The sequence below is a fragment of the Thunnus thynnus genome, chromosome 1, assembly GCF_963924715.1.
Source record: "Thunnus thynnus chromosome 1, fThuThy2.1, whole genome shotgun sequence".
In the NCBI taxonomy this organism is placed as follows: Eukaryota; Metazoa; Chordata; class Actinopteri; order Scombriformes; family Scombridae; genus Thunnus; species Thunnus thynnus.
The window spans coordinates 13,265,757-13,292,728 of NC_089517.1; the positions used below are offsets into that span (position 1 = coordinate 13,265,757).

General features: G+C 39.0%; 1 protein-coding gene across 1 annotated transcript; it reads left to right on the top strand.

Moving 5' to 3' along the window:
• The first annotated feature begins 144 nt into the window (after positions 1-144).
• pla2r1 (phospholipase A2 receptor 1) lies at positions 145-26,652 on the top strand. The gene is made up of 30 exons (XM_067585862.1): positions 145-628; positions 2,611-2,991; positions 3,148-3,321; positions 4,210-4,374; positions 4,812-4,925; positions 5,934-6,083; positions 6,354-6,548; positions 6,660-6,823; positions 7,211-7,321; positions 8,557-8,669; positions 8,766-8,935; positions 9,065-9,273; positions 10,366-10,511; positions 11,636-11,720; positions 11,823-11,958; positions 12,048-12,083; positions 12,266-12,426; positions 13,799-13,863; positions 14,609-14,706; positions 14,798-14,934; positions 16,920-17,037; positions 17,218-17,357; positions 18,607-18,748; positions 19,827-20,056; positions 22,011-22,191; positions 22,311-22,445; positions 23,482-23,604; positions 23,690-23,866; positions 25,309-25,344; positions 25,622-26,652. Exons 1-30 carry the CDS (start codon positions 481-483, stop codon positions 25,837-25,839), a joined length of 4,458 nt encoding a protein of 1,485 aa, XP_067441963.1. The 5' UTR covers positions 145-480; the 3' UTR covers positions 25,840-26,652.
• Positions 26,653-26,972: the final 320 nt, after the last annotated feature.

The window sequence follows — 26,972 nt, forward strand, 5'->3', positions numbered from 1 at the left end:
TCAAATAAAGCAATAAAAATTCAGTATTTCCCTAAAGTAGCATGGAATGGAAATAATCAAGTAAAGTACAAATACTTCAATACCTCAAAACTCTATTTAAGGGCAGTTTTTCAACCACTGTTAAATGGAAATTGCAGAAGTACAAGTGCCTCATATTTGTACTTGAGTAAATGAAGGCTGATTAGTACCACTGCTATCCATCTCTCATGTTTTTGTTTGTTTGCTAAAGGCTCTTTTTGCTCGGTCTAAACGGAATACAGTCTCATGGCTCTGACCCAGTGAAAACAGTCCGCACCGGCAGGAATGCAGCTTCCAGACCGGGGAGCAGCAACAGCTCCTCCGTCAGACGTGACGTCGCTGGTCCCCCGCTGAAAACCAACTCAGACAAAGTTTTCTATGAGGGAGCAACAACGAGCCCGAAATACTCTGTGACCGGAATGTGCGGACATTTGCACTTCAACGTCGCAACCCGCCGTCGAAATGTTCATTCAGTTGTTTCGTTGCATGGACTCTGTGGCTGTTGTGGCGGCTGTTTGTGTAACAGTGTTGCTGCTGGAGAAAAGCTGCGTGTGTGTCACCGAGGAGGACGATGAGGTCCTGGAGAAAAACCAGCTCATGGAGTTTTACAGTAAGTTCAGTCATATGTTTGTCCCTTTTGTTGACAAAGACCCCCCCGTCCTCCCCTATTCCTGCAAAATGAATCCACATTTTTGTCTGATGCTTTTAACACGGTAATGAATTATATAACTGTCTGTACTGAAGAGTGTATGGAGGAGAAGAATAATCACTGCAATATGTTTTTATTGTGCTCATATACAGGCTATGCCGTGTGTGAAGTGATGGTGATCGAAATCTTAAATATTGCAGTTTTCTGGGGACCCGCCTAAACTCTCCTTAAGTCCTCTAGTGGTCCCTGGACCACAATTTGAGCCCCAAGGCTGCAGCCTGGCTCACATTACCACCAGTGATTTTTATTATCCAGCTCAGAAGCAGCACAAAATCTTCCTCTCTGTGCGAGCTGGTGCTGATGAAGACAAACGTGCTCTTAAGGGTTTTTTTTGTCCCCTAAAGTAAATGAATTAATAACTATTATCACAAAAAAGTGAAATTTAAATAGTGAAAAATACAAATACTACAGTGTTATTATACTTAATATGGTCATACAGCCATATGATTAACATGTGATGTTTATGTTTGTAGTAGGACTGAAACATTTTTGATCGAAAAACAGTTGATCAACAATTTTAATAATCAGTTAACCCATTATGTCATTCATCAAGGAAAAAATGCCAAACATTTTCAGTTCAGGCTTCTCAAGTGAAGGATTTGCTGCTTTTTTGTAAAAGTATTACTGTAAATAAACTTTCTTTAAGGTTTTGGGCTATTTTTTGGACCAAACAAGCAATTTAAAGACGTGACCTCTAGCTCTGAAAAATTGTGATGGGCACTTCTCACTGTTTTATGGTATTTTATAGCTCAAACGATTAATCAATTAAAATGAACAATTACTCACAGATTGGTTGCAATTAGAGCTGCAACGATTAGTCGATTAATCAATTAGTTGTAGTTTTGTCAAAAAACCAAAGATATTCAGAGGAGTAAAGAAACCAGAAAATATTCACATTTGCTGGAATTAAAGATCTTAAAAAATACTCAAAACTTAAAAAAATTGAAATAGTTGGTGAATTTACTAGTTGGCTACTAATCAATTAATCAACTAATCATTGTAGTTCCAATTTTGTCCAAAGCTTCCAATTATCAATCAGTGGATCGACAGAAAATTAATTGATTGAAGATTTGCTGCTTTTATGCGTCACATATGACAGTAAACTGAATATGTTTCAGTTTTGGGCTGTTGGTTGGACAGAATTGTAAATTTTATTACATCTGCTTGAGTTGTTGGGAATTATAACACACATTTTTCACTATTTTCTAATAATTCAGATTAAATTATGAATCCATGAATTAAGAAAATAATCAGCAGATTAATCAATAATAAAAATAATCATTAGTTGCAGCCCTATTTCCAATACACAATGTAATGTGGGTGTATAATACTATTATAGTACAGTCAATGCAAGTGTAAACAGAGAAGGACATCCAGACCATGAAAGTACACCCACATACTGGGTCATATAGACCTTCAGACCCCTCTCAGGCTATTTCAAGTATGAAAATCCAACATTTTAACCATCTAGATCTACTTCCACAGCCTGTTTTCTCTCTCCAGTATGCACTGACATGAGATGTTTTCATCACTATCTATACAAACAGTCTTTTGTGTACATTCAGTATACATCCTCTGTTTTGTTAGAGTGTCCAGTTACACAAAGTCTCTTTTCATGTTGCAAGGCAAGAGCGCCTCACTTTCCTTCTAAATCTAGTGAGAATATCGCTTCATTTTGATGGAGAGAGACGTCAAACAAGAGGCCTAAAATATCCCACCGAGGTTGTAAGCTATGGTATATAGTATTCATGTCTTCTCCTCTCACAAGACAAATCCATCCATTCATGTCTTTGCTACACATTCCCATCAGTTCCTCACTTCCTCCTCTATGTCTCTCGCCCTTCTTCCCTTTGTGCCACATCTCTCACCCATTTCCTTTCTAGAAAAGGGTTTGTTTATCCTGGAGAGTGAGCCGCTGAAGCGCTGTGTCACCGTGGATCGCTCTAACCTGGTACTTGAGGACTGCGAGCAGCCTACGCGCCGCATGCTGTGGAAGTGGGTCTCCCGACATCGCCTTTTCAATTTGGGTACCAGCATGTGCCTGGGCCTCAACATCTCTGACACAACGCAGCCTCTCGGTACGTTCGAGTGCGACATGGCCCTGCCCGTGCTGTGGTGGCGCTGCAGTGGAAACATGCTGTACGGCGCGTCCCAGTGGAAGGTTGCTGTGGCCGGACGTTTGGTGGTGGTTAAGAAAAACTCTTATCATGAGTGGAAAAGGTACAACACCCCCAGGGAAGGGCCCTGCTCATATCCCTATGAAGGTAAACATAAATTATCCTACAAATTTCCTGTATTAAAATGTAACAGCTCATTTAACACACTTAAACAACACAAACCAGTCATCTCAGTTGCTCTCTAACTCGTCTACACGGGGACATTTGTCATTTTGAATCATACAGGATGTTTTTTATTTGCAGATATCCACACTTTGTTGGGAAATGCACACGGCATGCCCTGCGCTTTGCCCTTTAAATACAACAACAAATGGTACTCGGAGTGCACGACTGAGGGGCGAGAGGACCATCTTCCGTGGTGTGCTACCACCATTCACTATGATGAGGCCGAAAGATGGGGCTTCTGTCCCGTGCAAGGTAAAATACACACAAACACACCTGAGTAAGAAAAGCAGTTTATATAAAGAGCCCTGACCTCAACCCCATCCAACACCTTTGGGATGAATTGGAACCTTGGAACCAGATCTTATCATCCAACATTAGTGGCCGATCTCAGTAATGCTCTTGTGTCTGAATGGGAGTAAATCCCTACATCCTCAGAAGAGCGTTGGCTGTTTCAGCAGGAAATGAATGCCTGTGGTTTCACATTACAGGTGTAATGTTTGGGTGTCCACTTACTTTTGGCCATATATACTACTACTGTAAGTGTCAACTCTTGTTTTTCTGTGTGTCTTTTTGTTCATTTCTGCTTTTACTATTTATTTTGTGTCTGATCTTAGTTTTATTAGTTCAGTCATTTTGATATCATCACCTCGCATAGCGGACCGAGCTACTACAGAAAGCATTTCACTGCCATTATTTATAGAATGTATTTGATGCGTATGTGAAAACCCTGAACTTGAACATGAACTAGTGTGCCACTGAGATTTCTTTTACTGAAATCAAAACAAACTGTCCCTTTAATATTTCTTGCATTTCTACTCATGTGGGATGTACAGTATTTCATTGTCTTAGCTAAACCAGCTGAATTTTCTCAACCAGAGCAGCAGCTGAGTGAAGTTGAAGTCGTTTTTATTTGACTGAAAAAAGTAAACCCAGTATAACATAAAAATATGTTTCTTTTAAAGTGAACTTTTGTTGCCCCCTCATTTTTTTTTCATTCACAGAATTCCTGAAATTTCAAGCTCCACGCTCACATTATGTCAGACCATACGCTCCCATGCACCTGGGCACATGTGCATACTGGCTCACTTCTCCTGTCACAGAGCTTCCCACTGTGTTTTTAATTACTGGCTTTATTCATAGACTCCAGTTGTGATCGTTTCTGGGAATCAAACCAGGAGCTGCGAGCATGTTACCAGTTCAACCTGTACACCATCCTCACCTGGAGTCAAGCGATGTCGACCTGCCAGGCTCAAGGTGGAAATCTGCTCAGCATCACCAGCCTGGCAGAGCACAGGTACATCAGAGGTAGGCATCTGGTAGACAACACATACAGGAACCATAAAGCTTCTGAATGCAACATCTGTCATGTGCTGTAGCTGTATTACATCCATGTGCAGTACAAGAGCAACTCTAAATTAGCACTAGAATGTGATTTTGATATGTTTTTGCCCAGAGGGATTACACTAATTCCTCATTCACAGTTTCAGATTAAGTTCCTTGCTATTTATATTTCAATGTTGTAAATCATTATAATGCCCCTCTCACTCTCTCTCTTCTCTTTCTGCCTTTCTCCTTTCCAGTTGTTTTATATTTTGTTCTATTATTTTATTTTGTCTGCTGTCCTGATTAGTTTTTCCCACAGCGATATATGAAACCTGCTAATAATTTACCAATGACCTATTTTCCACTGAAAGCTGTGTTGGCAACTCATACCCTCCTCTTGTGTTTGGTTCTTGTGTCAGATCGACTGGATAGCGTCGGAGCAATGGTGTGGATCGGGCTGAACCACTTGAAGGATGGTCGGGGGTGGCAGTGGTCTGATGGAGCGCCTCTATCATTGGTCAACTTCACCACAGGTGCTGATTATTTGTTCACCCCAGAACTAAGTGAGAAGGCAATTATCACATGATGTCATCAATATGATACACAGTGTGTTCTAATTATATTTATATTTTTGTTTGTCCAAGGCATTTTATAAGAAAGAGACATATGAAATTTAGCATAAAACCTGATCATTTGCGCAATATTATCATACAGTGTATAAAAAGTTTCTCTTGAGTCAGATGAACAGTGTGGATACATACATAAAAAATAAGTGTAAGAGCCAGAGGTATCACCAGCTCTTCTTCTGAAATGTTTGGTGTGGATTGGTGTAAGTTCTCCAAACTGCTTCTTGACAATGGCACAGTTCATTTGCTCTTAATATGTTTTACAATGGTTTCTTACTAACAAAATACATAGAACCATTATTACATAGACATTTCATTCTCAACATGCAATTCTCACAACTCCATACCCTTGCCAGTGTTTCACTTTACATAAAACATAATAAGAAATGTAGTGTACTGAAGATTTTATTTAGATATGAACATATGTGTTTGTATTCCTTTGAGGAAACCATTTTTTTAGTTGTTGTTTTTACATTTAAGGTAATAGTACTAGAAAAGGAATTCCGCAACTTTTGATGCAAATGAAAAAACAAATGCTGCAACCAAAAGATGCATAATATAAATAAGTTAATAAATAAGTACCTGAATCATGGAGAGCTATCAAAACGTTTTATCAAATCTAATAATTGAGGATATCTAGATTCTCCTTCTAATTGTTTTATCTTCTTCAATTAGTCAATATTACATTGAAAAAATGTTACAGAATTCACTTCTGTTAATTCTGTACAGAAAAGTACAGTAAAAGCTTTTATAATGTTCATGTACACCCATTATGAAAAGCATCTGTTATGACATGTAAAACTTGATCTATATATGGAGGCAGTGGAATACTGCTTAGGGGAAATCTGAAAAAAAAAACCCAGAAAAAAACAAACCATAGAGATTGAATTGCTCCCATTACTGTGTTCCCATCAGGTCTGCCTGCCAGCCCGCTGCAGGACAACAGACAGTGTGGAGTGTACAACTCTGCCTTTGAGGGTCACTGGCAGAGTCTCTCCTGTGAGTCTGCTCTGCCTTACATCTGTAAGAAGACACCTAATGACACCCGGAGAGTCGAGCCACTGGGTGAGAGCACACGAGGAAAAAACACATACACCTGACATGAGGTTTCCAAGACTCTGGCAGGAATGAATTATGAGGCAAAGTGCAAAATGTACGAGAAGCTTTTTTAGCTCTTGTAGCTCTTGGCCTCAACAGCTGCACTGCACCTGCAGAGTGAACTTTTGACCTTCCTCTCTTTTGCACTGTTGGAGACTAGACCAAAACAATGTCTGCTGTGAATTTGTGTTTTAAAAATTTTGGTATTCTTGTGTGTCCTGTTTTCTCCTCTCCCAGAGAACTGGCAGTATATCCATACTGTGTGCGCTAATGACTGGTTGCCTCATAATGGTTTCTGCTACCGGGTGCTATTAGAGGCAGAAGCAGGAAGCTGGGAGGAGTCTTCCCAGGCCTGCGGCTCTCATGGAGCAAACCTCACCAGCCTTCACTCCCTGTCTGAGGTGGAAATGCTGCTCAGCCTTCTGGCTAACTGTAAGGCACACAGAAATGTGAAGTCCTGTTGTTATGCACACTGCACTGACATATCAAATAGATACCAGACACTGTTTTGTCTTGTGTGAATATGAATGCCATGTTTCACAGTTTCTGGGGAGAGTTCAGACGTATGGATCGGTCTTTGGAAACAAGTATCGTCGCCAACTGTAGAGTGGTCTGATGGCTCGCCAGTAACTCTGACACTGTGGCACCAGTATCAGCCTCCACACAACCTGACAGATGCGGCACTCTGCGCCAAGGCAGACAGGAAGGTGGGAAATCCTTTGTTTGTGCATCTCTAATGTGAAAACACGCTTGAAACTTAATTATAACATCTCAAAGGATTTTATCAAATCAGTATTGAATTAGTGCAGATTAGTACAGAAAATATAGTTGTGAGTTCAGCTCCTCCTGTGAGTGGATTGAAATTGAATTAATCCCTTTCAGGGCCACACCTAACAATTATCTTGATTATTTATTAATCCGCCAAGTGTTTTCTTGATTAATTGATTCATTGTTGGATCCATAAAACATTAGAAAATGGCGAAATCGACTAATTGGCTCTAATCCCTTTAATACATGTTACGATTATTATAATGTTTGGATGCATTCATTGGGTGCTGTTCTTTGTTAGAGTAAGATGCTAATGTCTTCCACAGGAAGGGACCTGGCTTTTAGCGTCATGCGATGAGCGACTCCCCGCTGTGTGTAGAAGAGAAAGTCAGATTCCCGTTCGTCAAGCTGGAACCTGGGATGAAGGTTGTCCTGAGGTAGGAATGTCCTTGCAAATAAGTACTCAACTGCTGAAGTGTCTTTGAGCAAGACAGTAAAACCCTGTAATCCAGCGGCACTGCTGTTGGATTGTAGCTCAACCTTTGCAACAAGTTAAAGACGTTCAGTTACAGATTGTTACAAAACAATTCACTTACAACAGATAACTTTTCACTCAAGGAAAAATAAGTTGTTATGCTATTACATCCTCCAATTAAGGGAAAATGACAAACTTCTACTTTAGGCTGGGACCGAGGCCTCTTATTTTTAACTTTGTCAGGCAGTGCTGTGAGGCGTACAGATCAGGGTGTGCACCAGCCACAGTTCAACTTCTGAGCACATTGCACTGTCCGTAGCACAATGAGCTGATTCACTCGGCTGCTGACGCATTGTCTGGCATTCACGTTGCTCCTTGACTCTGTTTACAAGAATATCAGACTCCTGAGTCATCACGCTACTTCATACCCTCAGACTTGAGGGTATTATAAAATTGCCCCAGAGGCACAATATCAGCGGACATGCTCAGGCGGCCTCTGATGATTCCTGCCAGGGTTTTAAGTCACCAGCCACATAGCCAGTTGATGGGATATTTTAGTTTGTTAATTGTGAATGAGGGGAGTTAATGTGAATCTCTTTTCCGTCCTCTTTTTCAACTCTTTCATCTTCTCCTTTCCAATTGTCTGTGTCGTAGGGTCAGGCAGGTAAAGGTGTGAAGTGTTTTGTCCATAAAATGACCCCCATCAGCAAAACAGAAGTATTTCTCACTAGTTTTAAAGAAAGCTTTGAATTCCTTCCTCATGTAAATGTTGGTGCAGGCCTCTGGACCCCCAAGTTGAGGAAGGGTGAGGGGTAGATGGGACAAAGGTGAAAGGGGGGCGCAAATTGACACCACTTGTGAAAACACCACAGCACCAAAAACACACATGCACACTTGCAAACACAAGCAGACCTGCATATATATCTGTACACATACACACTAACATAAAGAATATAACCTTCACTCGAGAGTAGGACTGGGTAAGTTTGAAAGTTTTCGACAGTAGTGCCAATATGAATACTGACTCTGCTGAATGTTGCTCCGGATGCAGGACTGTTTCTTTATTCTTATCATTTGTGTGTTTTAATAATCCGTCATGGAGCTATATTTGATAATGTTTTGATCTTGTCCAATATAGAAAAAACTGCAGTTTGGAATAAAACATAGCTTGAGTTTGATTTGTTGTTGATGTTGTAGGGCTGGAAACGTCACGGCCACTCCTGCTACGCTGTGACTAGCCACGAACAGAACTATGGCGATGCACTGATGGGATATTACTGCAAGGCCCCTCTCCTTACTGTGGAAAACAGGTGGCTTATTGACCAACCGATTTAATGTGATCTTAAAAGAATTTTTTTCATTTGTGGAAACATTTCAGCCTCATCTCATTTTCCTCACACTGGCAGATTTGAGCAGGCATTTGTCAACAGTTTGCTGAGTGAGAGCGGGGCCAACAGTAGCATGTATTACTGGATCGGCCTCATGGACCAGGAGAGGCGGGGAGAATACCTCTGGCTTCCTCACAATGGCTCCTCTCTTCCCCTCACCTTCACAAACTGGAACAAACACCAGCCAGGTAGCCAGTTGTTTGGATATTTTAGTTTGTTAATTATGAAAAATACACTGTGATTGTGTTGAGTGAGAGGAGTTAATCTCTTTTCCCTCCTCTTGTTTGACTCTTTCATATTCTCCTTTCCTATCCTAGTCAGTGCCGGCGGCTGTGTTGCTATGTCAGGTGGACCTGCTCTTGGACACTGGGAGGTGAAGGACTGCAAGTCCCACAAGGCCTTGTCGGTGTGCAAGCAGAGCATCACCAGTTACCAGGACGTCCAGCTCCCAGAGCATCACATTGATGCCTACGCCCCCTGTCCACCAGGATGGGAATCACACTCTGGACTGCTCCACTGTTTTAAGGTTGGATCATTGATTTTATGTTGTTCAACTAATCAATCAATTGACTGCATTTCAGTTCTACGGATGCATGTCATGCTTAAATAATAATACTTTTAATTTAAAAAAGAGTTTCCCAAAATTGTACCTACTGTGGGCTATAATCTTTCTTTTGTTTTTGTCTGCCCTCTGTATACACAATGCTCTGTATAAGATAGGGCTGCAACTAACGATTATTTTCATCGATTAATTTTGGAAATGTCAAAAAGTAGTGAAAAATGCCCACCACATTTCCCAGTGCTGAAGTGACATCATCAAAAGCAGCTGGAACCAGAAAATATTCGGCATTTTTGCTTGAAAAATTACAATTAATCTGTTGATTAATTTTCTTTCGATCAACTAACCATTTTCGTCGACTGATCATTGCAGCTCTAATCTTGTCATATCCTCATTCTTGCTGTATCATTTTCACTTTATGAAAAAGAAAAGAAATGAAATGACTAAATGAATAAAGCATAAAACTGTGATGTTGTGTGTTAGGTCGGTTACATTTTAAAAGGCTGACATACTGACAGAGTCTGTGGTCCGTTTCACATCACCTGACAGAAGCTGTTAATGTGGCTCCGTCTATTTCTTGAAAATGCCCACTTACGCTATAGAGTCCAAGCATGTAGTTGACGTGTGCTTCAGTAAAACTCTGTAGTCGGTGTTCTTCATTTCAGCTGTTAACTGAACACTTTCTTCTGTACGTACAAAATAAAAACATACAACACAAGCATGATAAGTATAGAAATCATGGCAAGAACAATAAGAACGTACACGGCAAACATGGTCTAAGACTAGTGTGCTCTCAAGGCTCCATTGCTTTAACTAAACTATCTAACACACACCTACCGCATGTCATATGTTTTAGCCAATCACAAGCCAGGGCTGACTGAGATCATTATTGGTCCTAATTAAGCATACTGCCATGAAACTATGGAACTGCTTATTATTCTTAGCAATTTAAATACGGCAAGATTTACATTATTTACATGTCATTTACATGTTTCTATGTTCTATGTTACTATGTTTCTATTGTATAAATGGCTCTAACAGCAGCTGTTGCTCTTCTAGGTGTTCCACGATGAGAAAGTCCTGATGAAGCGTTCCTGGGTGGAAGCAGACTTCTTCTGTCAGGCCCTCGGGGCTCAGCTGGCTAGTTTCCACCACTATGAGGAGCAGGTGTTTGTTAAGCGGCTCCTCAGTACCATGTTCGAAGGGTTGGTACAGCCCTCTGGGCCTAATTAGTGCAGGAATGTTCTGGGAATTGATGAATGCCTCAGTTGAGGTGTTCTTGTTTCATGTGCACAGAGCAGTGAGTGCAGATGTTAATTACTAGCTTTTGAAGATAAAATGTGGTTTTGGATTGTGTTATAACCTGTATGCAGATGATTGTGGAATGATAAAAAAGACTCCAACTTAATAAGTCAAGTAACCAAGTAATAACTTTTGAAGTGTTTTAAAATTAAGTTTCGTAATTGCAAGTGTGAATTATGTGCAACAATAATTAAATATTTTTGTAGAATCAAGTAATATAGATATAGAATCAAGTAACATAAAAGTAAAATCAAGTAATTGTAAGGTTTGGACAGTATGATGATCATAGAAATCGTCAGAAATGTTCCTATTCTGTTCATACCAAGGAAAATATCTCTTTGATTTCTCAGGCTTTATTAGGTAATTTTACGACAATACTAGATTTACAGGTTTTTTTGGCTTCAATGTGATGAAGTTCCTTGATTTGATGGGTATTTAATTCACTATACATTTTCTTTTAGTTATTTAATTTCCACAGAAATTAACTCAACTTCAGCAGTTGAGTACTTGTTTGCAAGAATTGTCACAAAATGTATCAATCAAACAGTATTTGAATAGCACTTTTCATACAGGTTAGTGCAACTCAAAGTGCTTTACAGATGACTGACAAGCTCATAATAAGACAGAACAAATGGAAATAGTAAAACAATTTGAGACTAATGTACACAAGAAATCTAAAAAAAAGATGAAAATATAATAAAAACCAGTAAAATACATTTAAAATAAAATAAAACAAGAACTAGATAAATAATAATTTACAGACAATTTACACTACATCACAATATACTGTGCATTGATATTGTGATGTAAAATTATCCATATTGCCCCAGTGAGCGTCATGAAGCAACGCAAATCTCTCTTTTTTTACAAAACAAGTAAAACAAATATTGATCAGGCCTACAACTCAATGAATGATATTAAAAAGAGTTTATTTACTCTTGCACAAATGAAAAGATTGAAAAGTTTATAAGACATGATGAGATGGGCTCGTATTGCAGTTTGTTTGTGTTGTGCTCCTCCTTTTCAGAACAGAGGGTCGCTGGTTTTGGGTGGGCTTAAATAAGAGAGACCCTGAACAACTTGGAGCCTGGGAATGGTCCGATGGTTCCCCTGTAAGTACAAAGAGGTGTTCACTTTAGTATCTGCGTGTCTCATCAGAACTCAGTAAAAGGCAGAAGATGTATCTAATATTGTTTTTGTTTGTTTTTGTGCAGGTGGTGACGTCCTTCATAGAGGATAAGAACGAGGAGGATGACAGGAGGGACTGCGCTGTGTATGGTGACGTGACCGACAAACTCGTGCCGCAGCCCTGTGACACCAAACACGAGTGGATCTGTAAACTGTCCAGAGGTAAAAGCCCTCACACCAAAACTCTCCTCACAGTCATACATACACGCGTCATCATGGCTGCATTAACCAAACTCTGATTTAAATTGCAGGTGATAAACTGAAAAAACCCTATTGGTACACAGAGCGTAAGTAGATTTCTTGTTTACTTAAGCTTACATGCAAGCTTTGTAGACACTGAAAGGTGTAATTAATGTTTTTACTACTATGTGATGTCATCAGTCAGCTAGTAAAACTTTGTCATTATGCAATTGGATTTATTCAATACTGTATTATGTGAACATGTGCTGTGTATCATAATGACCTTCAGAGAGCGAGCCCTGGGTGTTTTACCGCGGAGCCGAGTACCTGCTGGCCAAGCAGCCCTTCGACTGGGACGCCGTCTCTCTGGCCTGTCAGATGATGGGAGCTTACCTGCTGTCCATTCACTCCAGAGAAGAGCTGCACTTCGTCAAGGAGCGTTTGCGGCGGGTCTGTTTATCTACTTACCTCTGATTATAACTGGTCATATACATATATTGAGAAAAAGTCTGTATCACCAAACTTTCACATACACAGATTTGTATTTCTGGGGGATGGTGGTAGCAATAGATTTATTTACCAATATCAATCAAAATATAAATTAAATTTTTTGTTATCATCTGCTTTTAAAAACAAACTTCCTGAATTATTCAACACATTTGGGCGTGTCACAATTGAAAAAATTTGTTGTAAATGTTGGCCAAAAGTATCAAAAATGATAATATATCATATATACAGTACAGGTGTGTATAATCATGTAATCCTATTCTGAATAGGAGTTGAAACATAGGATGACAGTAATTTTAAAACTTTGCACAACATTTCTTTTTAAACTTGTTTCTTGGAGCTTCACAGTAGCCAAATGGTTACAGCACATGCTACATAACTGCAATGTCCCTGACTGGATACCAGCCAGGGACCTTTGTTGCCTGTCATACCCGTCTCTCTCCCCTTGTTTCCTGTCTGCCACTTCACTACCCACTATTCAATAAAGGCAAAAATGCAAAAAAAATCTTTAATAAAACAACACTTTCTTTGCATGAAAGGAAATTTTAAAACGCAGAAATAACTCATTCAAACAGTACTATTATCTCTTTGGATATTTAACAACTGTTACTGTTTTTTTTACCTCTTTACTTGACATATAATTATTTATTTAAAGATAAAATGACATTTGCTTTTTCACAGTGCAAATACTCCCACCACCTTACTGCTGTAACCAAGTGAAGCCAAGAGCATTAGACATCAACACTTTGTTTTGTAGTTTTCATTGAGCAGTAGAACAGTTTCACACAGACAACACAGACAAAGAAATGTACTTAATCACAGGGGCTTTTCTTCACTGAATGGCCCACTAGCCCCATTCTTCCTAACAGTTCACACTTACACACACAGTGAAACACAAACACGTGCATGAACAAGTGTCAGCACAATCGACTCACTCTTTCCTCATACAAATTCAAGTGTTTACAGACACACATCGACAAGCTAAAACGCACCTCTTATGTGGACACTTTCATGCTCGAGTGGCCCCATACACGAGGAGTAAGAAAAAGACTGTTTTCGGCAGCAGCCTTTCGGACCGGGCTAAAGAAGTCTCTTGTGCAGGCGAGGATTGTGAGGGATAAAGGGAACAAAACAAGGCGATGAAAGAGGCGACGCGCGGGCCAAGGAGAGCGAGCGCCTGAATGGCTGCTCATGTAAGAGAGGCTCTGAAAAGCCGAATCTTCCAGCCCAGTGAGGCCTGGATTGGAAAGGAGGAGGGTAAAAGTGAAGTTCAAGTTCTTTTTCATCTCTGCTTCTTTTCACTGTGTCTCCTCAGCTCTCACTGGGCCCTACTGACTGGTGGATCGGCCTGTCCATTGGCAAGCCTGGAGAGGAGGTCAGGTGTGTGTTTTGGAGCTTGTTAAACATTTCCTGTTACTGCCACTGATTCTATTACAGCACTTGACACTTAAGTCCACATCTTTAGTAAGGAAATGTTGATGTTACAACCCAGGTCTCTGGGGAAAAGGGAGACATAAAGCTAATAGAAGTTTGACAAGAAGGTTATTTTCTGGGAGAAAATAGTTTGGCAAACCAACTGAATACATCTAACAAGAAATAGAGCCAACCTATAAATGAAAAAGGGGCTGGAGGTCTTGCCAAATACCAAATATAATTTGACAAATAGTTTAAACTACCTACTTTTTTAGCCATGCTTGCACCGTGGCGGTTGATCCACCGCTTTATTCTGTACTGAAATATCTCAACTGTTGAATGGATCGCCATGAGATTTTGCACAGACGTTCATGGTCCCCAGATGATGAATCCTACTGACCTTAATGATCCTCTGACTTTTCATCTAGCACCACCAGCAGGTCAAAGTTTTCACTTATCTAGTGAAATATCTCTACATCTTCTCGATTCTTGTACTGGCACTGAACCTTGTACAGTGTTCTAAACTAAGATGGTGAACATGTTAAACATTACCTGCTAAACACCAGAATGTTAGCATAGTCATTGTGAGCATGTTTGTTGTGCCCTGAGAGCCTCACAAAGCCACCCAAAAGAAACAAAGAGGTAACCGTCACTTCTTCTAGTGAAGCAAGCTGAAACAATTTTCACTGAAAGTTTGTGTGTGTGCTTGCAGGTGGAGTGACAAGACAGAATTACTGTTTCAGAACTGGGCAGAGGGGAGTGCTGGCTCTAGAAAAAATGGGTTGTGTGTCACCATGTCCTCTTCATCAGGTAAATACACATGCACACACAGTAACACACACGTTCAGATGCATGTATACTTGCAAATGCAAGAGTGTGTTGCTTCCTTCCTATATCGCAGGGAAGTGGTCGACCAGTAAATGCAGCGATCTCCACGGCTATGTTTGCAAGAGAAAGACGGTGTCTGTGGTGGAGACTCCCAGGGAGCCACACTACATCGGAGGCTGTCCGGAGCAATGGCTGTACTTTGGACACAAGGTTCAGACACACAGACACGCACACACACAAACACACACACACACACACACACACACTCTTGAATCACAGATTCATGTCCCCTTTTAAAGCCTAAAGCTACACAACAAAATCTATAGAATAATATGGCTATATTGTTTGTGACATTGCCTGTGGTTGTCTGATGGAATAATTTGCAGTTTGAGTTTATAGTTCATCGTCATCTTGTCAGCAGTTTGGAGACAAATAAAATCTAATTTTTTTTTTTTTTTTTTTGAGCAATAATTTTAAAAGTCAACACACACTCCGTAAAATGAGTAAATTAGTGACATCTGTAAACTAAGACCTTAATATCTTTTGGAAAAAAACATTGTGTTATTTATTATTGGAAATTATAGAAATTATATTATAATCCCATGAGTTTCCATGATGTAATTTCATCTTGTCCCCATGATTGTTGTAAGTAAATGGCAGCAAATATTGTATGTTTGTAGCTTTATTTTTTTATTTTGTCTCATTGACAACCTTAAGTACACCAAGCCATTACTGTTGTAAATAAGTTTCCACTTTTTTGTTGTACAAAATGCAAAAGAGAGTCTCATTGTTCCCCACAACTTGGTTCTAAAAATGTTGCTTCTTTGACTTCCCAGCTGCCTTTTGGGTTGAGGCAGGATGTTTGTGTTTATATTCACTGTTCCTTAGCGAGTTATGTTATCTACTGCAGAATTATCGCCCACTGACAATGCTCAAGCTGAGTCAACCTCTATGGAGAGCAAAACAAGCTGATCTCTTCTTAAAATATATAAATGAATGCCATATAGTACAGTGATGGATCTCAAAATGTTGTTTTCTTTAAACCCGCAGTGCCAAACTTTTACGAATAAATGAACGTCCGTTTCATTCAAGCCCTTGATCTTGCCAAATGAGTTCACAGTTTTAAAATCTCATGTCTGGTGCGACATTACCGCACCGGCCGTTTGACTGTTAATCCTGACTTTCTTCTAGACTTTCCAAATGTTATCAGACCGACTGGGTAAAATGCTGATGAAATAAATCATGTGTGACACTCAAAACTATTTTTCCACCGTTTTCCAGCTGCAACAGTAGGTTGGCCATTGGGCATACTGGGACAAATACCGGTGGAATTAAGAATATTATATTCCATTTCTGCCAAGTCCGTTCCGCTAGATGCCACTAAATCTTACGCACTGCAAGATAAATGTTTCAGTTTGACTTTTATTTTATGAAAACATCTCAACCCAATGACTGCAACAAAAATGACATTTCAGAAAGATAGACAAAATATTAAAGTAACTTGATAAGAATGATATTCAGTACTGTGTAGCACCAGATGAGACCCACTGACTTGGGAAAGATCATTCTGCATACTGAACAGAATGGAAAACCTTGTAGAAATACCTGTCTTTTTCTCTTCGTCAGCATAAAAATATGGAACAAAAAGTAATTGTCCAACCTTTTTTTTTTGCATTTTATGAGAGAGTTCCCAGAAAATGAATAGAGAGACAGAGAGATAGGGAACAACATGCAACAAAGGTTCCCAACCAGACTTGAACTGGGGACATTGTGGTTTATGGTTGGTGCTTTAAACCTCTAGCACCCCTATCTTACTTGTTTTAAAGTAGACATTTAAGTACATTTTTGAGCTACAGTAAACTTCATGGGATATAAAGAGTGTAGATGTGATGATGTTAAAGCCGTGTGTAACGTTACCTGTCTAATTTGCCTCAAATTTAATCATAAGAAGCAGATCTCTTGATGATGCATGCAGGGTGCCAAACTTTTGTTTTTTTTCTTGTTTCAGCAGCACTATTAAATTATGTCCTTGTCTGTCTATCAAAGGCGATTACATGCTGGAATTTTTTACACTGAATCCTGATCTCTCCAAAGTAAAAAGTCTTGGTGGTGACAGGGGAAAGATAATTTGCATTTCAGAATGTGATATTCATGTTTTGTGTGGGATGTGTGTGTGTGTGTGTGTGTGTTGGCAGTGTCTCCTGCTTCACCTCCCTGGCAGTCCTAAGGAGGGAAAGAGTTGGAAAGATGCCCAGTCCATCTGCTCCTCATTCGAAGGCACGCTGGTTACTATAGAAGATGAGATTGAACAAGGTAGAGGCACTGGGCAAAGTCACTTGTACAATTAGTCAATGAATGGCTCATTTCATATACAAACAGCGTCAGACAACGCCACTTTGATTTTGCGCTTTTGTGTAGCTCTACTGATGAGGCATGTTAGGAAGGAATACTGCTCTATTTTGTTTTTCTGTTGTCATGGCATAATTTCTGCAGCCTACATCACCATGCTGCTCCAGGGCAGCTCTGTAGGCGTGTGGATCGGCCTGTGGGATGAAGACACCATGAAATGGACCAATGGGAAACAAGTCAGCTACACCAACTGGTCTCCAATTGAACCAAAGAGCTATCTCACTGTAAGGGCCTTTAGGTTGACCTACATTGCTGACTGTTGGAAATGTAGCAATTTGTCTTTTCTTATTATGTGTGTGTGAATATGTGTCCCTCAAAAATCTAGAAGAAAGTTGTTAAATAGTGTCCAAAAGAGTCAAATTTGGCAGAAAATTAGTTTTTTCTGGTTCTTGGGCTGAAGCATGTGTCTGTATTTGTGCGGTGAGGGAGAATGATCTACTGTGAATCACTGTCTTCACAGTATCTGCTTAAAACAAAACCTAATTTAGTTTGTTCTTAAGTTGCTGTTGAAAATGACATCATGAGCAAAGACCAGTATACTCACTACAGCTCCATGTCTTTTTGTTGAATGATGTCTATGATTGATAGAAGAGCTTGAGACTCTGTGAACAGGAGAAGCTGCTGGTTCCAGAAGTATTTTTTAACACTATAAGTTCCCATTTGAAAGTCTTCTTTCAAAGGTATCCTACTGTATATCTAATAGAATGACTGGAGTTTCCTGAATAATTTAATAATATCATGGGTTCATGCTATGTCCATCAGTTCAAATTATATCAACTTTTGTTTCTGAAATATTTAATGTTTTTTCTGTCAGTTTGGTATGACAGATGGCTCAAAATACTTTGATGCCCACTGTGGACTACAGATAAGCCACTCAGAGGCGCAAATCTGCTGTAGAAAATTCAGAATGCTTCGTCGTTGAAACCAGGAACAGAACTTTGTGCCATAGTTGCTGCATTCATCCAAATTTGCCCCATAACCTGAAAGTAAACTGATTTAAACTGCTGAATGCTTTAGAAGTTTCTATAAATGTAATCTTAAACTTCAGCTCACTCAGATTGCGTGTTTATTGTATTGGCATTGGTTGTAGTTGACATCTTTCCTCACATTTTTATGTACACAAGCTTGCATCTGTTACTTTTTATCAAAAATATATTAATTCAACTGGGAGACGTCCATGTTTATCCAAGCTTTAACGTCTTAAAGAACCATAACTTTTCACTTTTCTGATTTATGGGACTGGTATAACCTGATTCTTAAAATTAAAATACTTATTTTAAAGGAATTGCATGAAAAATCACAGGGAAATGTTGATTGGTTGCAAGTGAGCGTATACTGTAAACCCTGTATAAACACACCAAACTTTGGTTGAAGTGAATGGAGATGGTACACACTCATAAATGTATACTTGCGTATGGGTGTGTGTGTATTCGTCTGCATGTGTGTATTGATATTCACTCTATGAACCCCCAGGAGGATGAGTGGCTCAGCGGATTTGCCGATGAACCACTGTGTACTGTTCTGTCCAACAACCACAACTTCCACCTGACAGGAAAATGGTACGATGAGAAGTGCAGCGAGAATGGGTATGGCTTTGTTTGTCAAAAACCTCAAGGTAAGATTCCCTCAGTTTCTTTCTTTTTGATTGTATTCTGACACTGTCCGTCTTTCATTGTCACTCTGAGTGTCTTTCAGCACATCAATGTTTCTCTTTTGGTGTCAGACCACTCGTGTTTTCTGACACTGAATGATCTCTGAAACACACTTTTTTAGCTTATTCTCTCTGCAATTCAAAATAAACTTGAAATTTTTAGTGTTGACAAGTGTCTAGCCCACAAATGAAGAAAATAATGCATTCTTATAGTATCAAATAAATACATGAACAAAATAGAAAACATAATTACCTTCAAAAACTAACTAAATTTAGGTAACACTTTACTTAACAGGTCCCTTAACTTTATACTAATTTACTGGAAATTTTCTGAGTAATTTGCAAGTATTTAACAATTTGAGCAATTAATTTCAGGTGTTAGTGTCATTGGTAAGTGCCCAATCATTACATTTGGGTTCATACGTAGCTGTTAATTTGCAAAAAATCCTAATAAATTAGACTCTTAACACTTCTTTAACAGACAGTTATTTGGTTTTCAGTGTGTATATATTAGCATATAAGATTTTTTCTTTTTTAGAGAGAATCTAATATTCTAATATGTAGTTTTACACACAAAACTACACACTGAAAACTAAGTAATTATATCTGTTTTTTTCTGTTTTTCCTTATGATTTGTACCAAATCGCACCATCCTAAAAAATGATAATTAAATACCTGCAAATTATTCCAAAAATTTCCAGGAATTTGTATAAAATTCAGTGGCCTATAAGATAAAGCATTACCTAAATTTTGTATGTGGGTACACTATCTTTAATGAATTCAACTCTAAAAAAACACAAGGACACCAGTGACATGTCATTCTCTAGGGGTGTTGCCTTACCCTTAGACATGCTCTTGCATTAATTGACTTCAAATTTAATTCATAGCTTTAATCTTTACCTTGATTGCTGTGAGTACAAATCATCCTTTAACTGCATATGTCCCAAACAATAACACCTTGAAGTAGTCATTCTGACACACCCTACTGGTATGTAACCTTCTTCCCACACTCCTCTCTTTTGCTTTTGTTTTTCTGTCACAGATACATCCAAACCTCCCACCCACTCCTATCGCCACCCGGACAATATTGAATACCGGACCCGCAGCTACAAGGTTGTTTCTGGCAACATGAGCTGGTATGACGCGACACATATGTGCATAGAGAATGATGCGGACCTAGTGAGCATCACAGATGCCTACCACCAGGCTTTCCTTACTGTCCTTGTCAATAGATTGGCAGTCCCCCACTGGATTGGACTGTATAGTCAAGACGTATGTATCCTATCATACTATATGTACTCTCTGTGTGTTTTTTTGCATTTCTACCATTCATCCTTAAATGCTTCCTCATAAGCATGCATGAGATACATTTTAGTATTGTAGTTTAATACTCATCATGTGCTTGTTGTCATTTTTTCTTCACTAAAAGCAGATTGATTTCATCTCTATAACGGCATGTCATCAGCATTCTAAAGATGGCAAATTTTACATTGTTTTTCAAATAACAGGTACACACAGAGAGCCAATAGTTAGAGCAAAAAAAAGGCTTGTAACTAAGTCTGAATAAAGCAAAATATGTCAGCTGCAGGTTTGACGTACAATGGAAAGAATTTCAAAAGATTCCTTGAATGGAAACCTAATGTTTGGTTTGGTGTGTTTGGCGCAGATGCCTGCAGACGATAGTTACAGTTGTCTGGCATGCCCTTTAGGGTTTTTCTCTTGGCCTTTTGCCCTCGTAGAGGTACTTCGCCCATGTCCACAGGCATGTACTTCCCCAGCAGACAGCCAGAGCCTTAACATTTGGATTCAAGTATCACTGAGCCTCCGTGGAATGTCTTAGTCATGGAGTGAAAGGAAGTGAGAGAGCTGGTTCTGTCTGTTATTTTTCTGTTAGATTTCTGTCTCTGAATCTGTTCTTTTAACTCTAGTTACACTGTATAATACAGCAACCATCCTAACTAGATGCTAGCAAACAACTATAGTGTTTTGTCATAGTCTGTTAAGTATTATGACTGCTTCAGATAAAGCTGTTTGATTATTTTGCTGTGAAACAATGAGTGTGTGTCACTGCTGGTGAGTCAGTAGCTGGATTCCCCTTTAGGGATGTGCAGATTTATGCACCTCCTCAACCTAAGCATGGGCTGTCTTGTTTCTTTGTTAGAAATTAAAAATATGTTTCCTTAAACAATTTTGATCTGAGTTTTAGATTATATACAGGATATCTCAGAAACCAGGATTAAAATTAAACTCTGGGAAATGTCATGTGAATGACATGATAATTGTGAGCAACACTGATAAAGTCCTTAAAGGTTGTTTTGTTACTTGACTGGATAACGTCTTCAACCTTAGACAAACACATTTAATGAAAACAACAGGGAGTCTAATTGAGATCAAGATCTCTTTTTCAAGAGAAACTTGTGCGCAAGACAAATTGACAAACACACACAAATTTACCACACATGATTTACATACATTATATACTGGACATTGGTTCCACATTAAAGAAAAAGTAGCAAGTGCTTGAATATAATGTCCCCAAGAGATATTAGATTAGATTAGATAAAATTAGATTAGAGAGAACTATACTAGAGGGTATGAAGGATCTCTGAGCATGAGCAGTCTGCAAAGGCGGTACCCTATACCTTCATCTTGAGGGTTACAACTCATATTCGCCATAGAGAGGATGCGATACATCACTGAGGATTGCCTTAAGTCATTTGTGTGGAGCATAGTATTTAAAACCATTTTCTTCCTCAGTTCCTCATGCTTTTTAGCTCAAAGTTAAAATGTTTGGTGATCTGACATAATAATTTAGAAGTGATCAGAGAGCAGACATAGATAAACAATATAAACAATAAATAAACAATATACAGTGCATCTTCCCTCTGTTGGTTAATGTGATCAGTCCCACTTATTCATAAGACATAGCAGTGAGTGAGGAATTATCCGCGTTAAAGCACAGATACACTGAGTCAAAAGACCTCAAGGTGAAGGGGGTGGCATATTTATGTACAAAATCACTATAATCAAGCACAGACATGATTGTAGATTGAGCAATATAAATGAATATAAGTAGTATTACTGCTAATTCTTGTCCATCAAACTGCTGTGCATGCAATGATTGACACCCACTGCTGCTATACCCTGTGATCTAAATCAGTGTCAAGTGTTACTGAGTGCCACAAGATTGACCTCCTGACACATTAATGACTGTGCTTGCTTACAGAGCGGTATCAATTATCAGTGGTCAGATGGCAGTGACACCGTGTACACACACTGGGACGCGGCCGATGACGATGACGACTTTGTGATGGGAGAGTGTGTGTACATGGACGTGAATGGAGGCTGGCGGAGAGCTGACTGTGAAACTCTTCTGCCAGGAGCCCTGTGTCATGTTGCCCCACCAAGTCAGTGCTGCTTCAGTAAAATATGAAAATCTGAGCGCTCGACTCTGCTGCTGGGTGTCTGTTACTCATAATGTGTGAAAATCCACAATTTTCTGCCTTTCTCTCGCTATTTCTCACAGGGAATAAACCATTTATCTCATACGAGGTGGTGTGTCCCTCTACGTGGGTTAAATTTGGACATGGCTGTTACAACTTTGAGCCTGTAGTGCAGAGACTGACATTTGAAGAGGCGAGAGAGCACTGCAGACAGAAAGGTACGGTGTGATTTTGGCTACCTGTGAGATCATTAGTTATTTAATTTCTGTGTTGTTTTTTGTTTAAATGATAATGACACCATGATTGCAAATGTAGACTAAATAACTAATCACAAAAGAATTGCCAGCTTTATCACTCAGATCTGCAGGATGGAATACATACTCCCCCTACAGGTCAAATATGGGTGCTGTGCTGAAATGCACCAGGCTTTAGAAAAAATGTGTTTACTTGTAGCCCTTCTCAACCAAAAACCGTGGACCTGGAGGAACTAAAGTAGGAACTCAGAGTCCCTTTTATGCATCTTCACAGCATCTGAAAACCTGTGAAGATTAGGCAAATTAGACTGATGACAGATTTAAAAAAAATGCCTGCATCATTTGAAATGCAAATTTTATTCACAATGAAACAACACAGAGGGATTCTCTTGTTCTATGTATTTACTGTTGCATAACTAATCTTTATGTTGGATTTAATGAATGAATGAAAAGGAAAAATGCAGAGGTGGAAAAGGAGACTGCTTAGTGTTTGAGTGAGTTGTGCTGAGTTTACTTAATATTCACCCACTACTACTTTTTAAAGGAATATAGCTCAACATTTTGAGAAATTTGCTCATTTGTTAGATGAAAGAATCAAAACCACTCTCATGCTGGTACGGTAAATACGAAGCTACAGACAGCAGGCGACCGGTTTAGCTTAGCATAAAGACTGGAAGCGGGGAAACAGCTGACCTGGCTCTGTCCAGAGGCAACAAAATCCATCTAACAGCATCTCTAATGTTCACTAATGAACATGTTATATCTTTAACAAAAGTGTGAAAACGACAAGTTGCGGCTAGCTGTTTCCCCGTTTTCAGTCTTTATGCTAAGCTAAGCAATAGCTGTAGCTTCATATTTACTGTGCAAACAGGAGAGAAGTATTGAAAATCTCATCTAACTCTCGGCAAGAAAGCAAATAAGCGTATTTCCCCAAATGCCGAACTGTCCCTTTAAACTGCACAGTAGTTATGAGTTTGTTGTGCTGTTTTTCACTTTCCAGTCAACACCTCTGATGTCCTGACCATTGAGAATGAGACGGAGAACCGCTTTGTTCTGGAGCAGCTGTGGTCTACAGGGTTCCTTCACCAGAGTATGTGGTTGGGGATTTACTTCAACATTGACAGTAAGTACCTATCACTCTCCACATACCCATCAGATGATAACTTACCCCTGAAATCACATCATTAACTTTGGGCATCTGCTTTTAGCTGATTCTATGGCCTGGGTGGATGGTTCACCTATGGACTACACCAGCTGGTCTAACAAAGCCCCAGACTCCAAGCAGCTGACTGCGGATTCCTGTGTTACTACCAGGGTGGTTGATGGAGTATGGCACTTGTCACGGTGCACAGAGCGGCTCGGCTTCGTCTGCAAAACCATCTCAGGTAAACTGAATCGGGAACATAGCTAGGAATTCATGGGGATAGAGCAAACCATAAACTTTTTACAGCTGCCTGCAGGGGGAAATGTTTTATACTACCATAACATATAGATTTTGGATGGAGTATCACTCTAAGATGAGTCAGAAAGAAGACCTACACTCAGGTAAAATCAATAAATTGCCTGCATGCCAGTACCTTTCAAATATGTTTCCGTGCTTAGGGTAATAATTTGTGTCTATTTTTTTTCACAAAAAAGTTCTAGTAACTAGTTAAAATTCTTGAAATGACTCCCTAATTGAAAAATACAGAATCTTTTAATATAAAAGTTGAAACTTTTGGACACAAGGTATCTCCAATGTCACTCAGAAGTCCATTCTCAGTGAATGCTCACTGGAGAATTCAAGCATACTTGACCATGATTGGTCACAAATGAATATTTGCAGGTACACGTCTTTAACTCAGATTTAAGATGAGCACAGAGAAACTTTCCCCCTTCAGTGTGAAAACAGCCAGGGCTGCCAAGTCTACCACATTGACCATGAGACTCGCACAGTTGACGCTTTTCACATGCTCTCACACCACACGTTCCTTTTCTCACACAGTGATAAACAAATTCATAACATCACAGCACGAAAAGAGGACACTGACAGCGCACGGACAGATAAGACAGAGCAGCACAGCGCAACAGCAGCACCACGCAGCAGCGAGTTATTCAGCGAGAAATATACACAAATCTATTATATTATCATTTATTCCCATGCATGCAAATATGAAATAGCCATTCTTCAGATAATCATTTCCTGCCCTGATCCACCCAGTTATATATTGTTCTTAATGCTTTCTTCGTTTTCATATAAACTTCAATCTAACTAATCTAGACTAGTGCAGGTGGCTGTTTCTTGACTTAATCCAATCTCCACCACCGGTTATCTATCTTTCAAAGTTTGCTCCCCCATTTTAAAACATAACCAGGCTCTGATGGTGAGGAGCATAGATCTTTCTTATCCTACATGTTGAAGAAAATATGTGTAATATCTGGAATGTATATCAAAAATGCTACTCAATAAACACAAGTTAGCAAAAAGAAAAAGTTGTTGATTCATAAGGCCAGAGAGAGGTCAAGTGGGTCAATTGACCACAAATAATGTTTGTCTTATTATCAACAAAAACAAGTACTACCAAAGTACTTACAGTATACAGATTGAAGTTTAACATAATTGCTGGAAATGTAAACAGTAAAAATCATTTAAAAATGAGGTTTTCATACGGATCCTGTTGACAATTGTGGCTGTGCCATTTTTGACCAAGATCACATTCCATCGCAGTGAGCTTTCAAGAAGTAATATGAGTGTTAGTTTTCTTCTTGGCTCATACCACATGGTCTGAATACCAAAGATGATAGATAATAAGTTATACTGAACCTCACTATATGTGTTCTTTTGCAGATGTAATTACTGAGGTGGAAGTGGAACCGCTGAATGGTAAAGTGAACAATTTAATGTGTCCTATAGGTGCCATAAGCATGAGGAGTATATTCATATTCTCACCTTTAAGCTCAGTGAGGATACAGTATATTATTAAAAATGCTGAGACTGATTCATTGTATTCAGAGTCTATTATATAATGTGATGCACGTTATATATATATGTCAGTATATGTATGTCTTTATAGATGGAATTCAAAGACCATCACATCAGGAATTTAACATAGTCACAACAAAAATATGACTACATAAAAGCTTTGTTCTGTATATTTCAGGTTTACATCATGGTATCATCCCCGCTGCTGTGCTGGTGGCTGTACTGATCTTTGCTCTGCTGGCAGGAGCAATGTGGTTTGCATACAGGAGGAACTCTACACGTTTTCGCGGGCTCCCTACACTCGGCAGTGCTTATTACAGACAAACCAGCTCACAGGCTACAGAGTCAGATGGAAATGTGCTGATCACAGACCTGGAAGCTCACTCAGGAGAATAACGTTTTTAAAGACTCCACATCTTTTTAGGTCTCTGTTGTTTTCACCACCATTTCACCATCAGGTATGAATGCCAGATGACACTGTGAAGCTGTGACGCTGACTCCTCAGGACAGTGGTGAGATGATGATGGCAAACATTTCATTCAGTCATAAATTTTGAAAATGTGTTTGAAGGATCCCAGTTGTCCCCCCTTTACAGATGTATTCAAATCATTTAAATGAGGCAAATGTTATTTCTTTATTTGACACATAGGAGCCCACAGTTGAATTACTGTTGTTTGAAGTAGACTAACAGCAGTCAGTATTTTAAAATTCACATGAGAGTGTTAAATAAGGGATGCTGGAGAGCTTTTAACTTGTTGAAAGAGGTACGAAACACTTAATGTTTATTATAGTCCTGCAGTATGATGATTTAATCTATTCTAATTTGGAAAACAGTAACAAGTAAGTGAAGTTTTACTTAATGAGACAATTAACTTCCATTTTTATAGACAAGAGGCATATTGTTGACAAAATTAAAGTTACAACAATAATTGTAATATACATGTAGATTTGATTGAGAATTCAGGAGTCGTAGGAGCTGTACATGTGGTACCGCTATTTTGTCAGTATTACTTTTATATTTTATTTTTTTTAAGTATACATGCTGTATATTGTTACGAGAGTTTTTTGTTGTATGCTCGAAACTAGCAGAAACTGTGTAAGGCAACTGATGATTGGATTTGTTCTGTTTTTCACTTTGCAAAGCAAATTTTGAGATATATTTTGCACAATTGTCTTTGTGTTTTAATAAATTCAAGCTGGGCCCAACAATTCCAGTTTATTTATTACTGTGTGAATAACTTAGAAATAGAAGAAATACCCTGTGAAATACTACTATTCCCTTTTCTGCCTCTCAATTGCTTCATTTTTTTAGTGTAATAACACTGCATTGGCAGAACTACAAAGTATGACCAACATTTACTGTTTCCTCCCACAGAAGACTGCACAACATCCCTGTTACAGAATAATGGAGGTGAAAGTATTGCTTTACTAATGTAAAGTTACTCCACACAATCTGACCAAAATATATGTCAAACAAACAATATTTGAAGTGTTGGTGTGTTACTTGGAATTCATGTACATTTTTTATA

Bases quoted from the DNA above. Each gene is read 5' to 3' on its own strand.
- pla2r1 (XM_067585862.1), top strand. From the start codon at position 481: ATGTTCATTCAGTTGTTTCGTTGCATGGACTCTGTGGCTGTTGTGGCG. The intron at 12,427-13,798 runs GTCTGTTTATCT...GTGTCTCCTCAG, and splicing joins TCAAGGAGCGTTTGCGGCGG to CTCTCACTGGGCCCTACTGA. The intron at 23,867-25,308 runs GTAAACTGAATC...GTTCTTTTGCAG, and splicing joins CGTCTGCAAAACCATCTCAG to ATGTAATTACTGAGGTGGAA.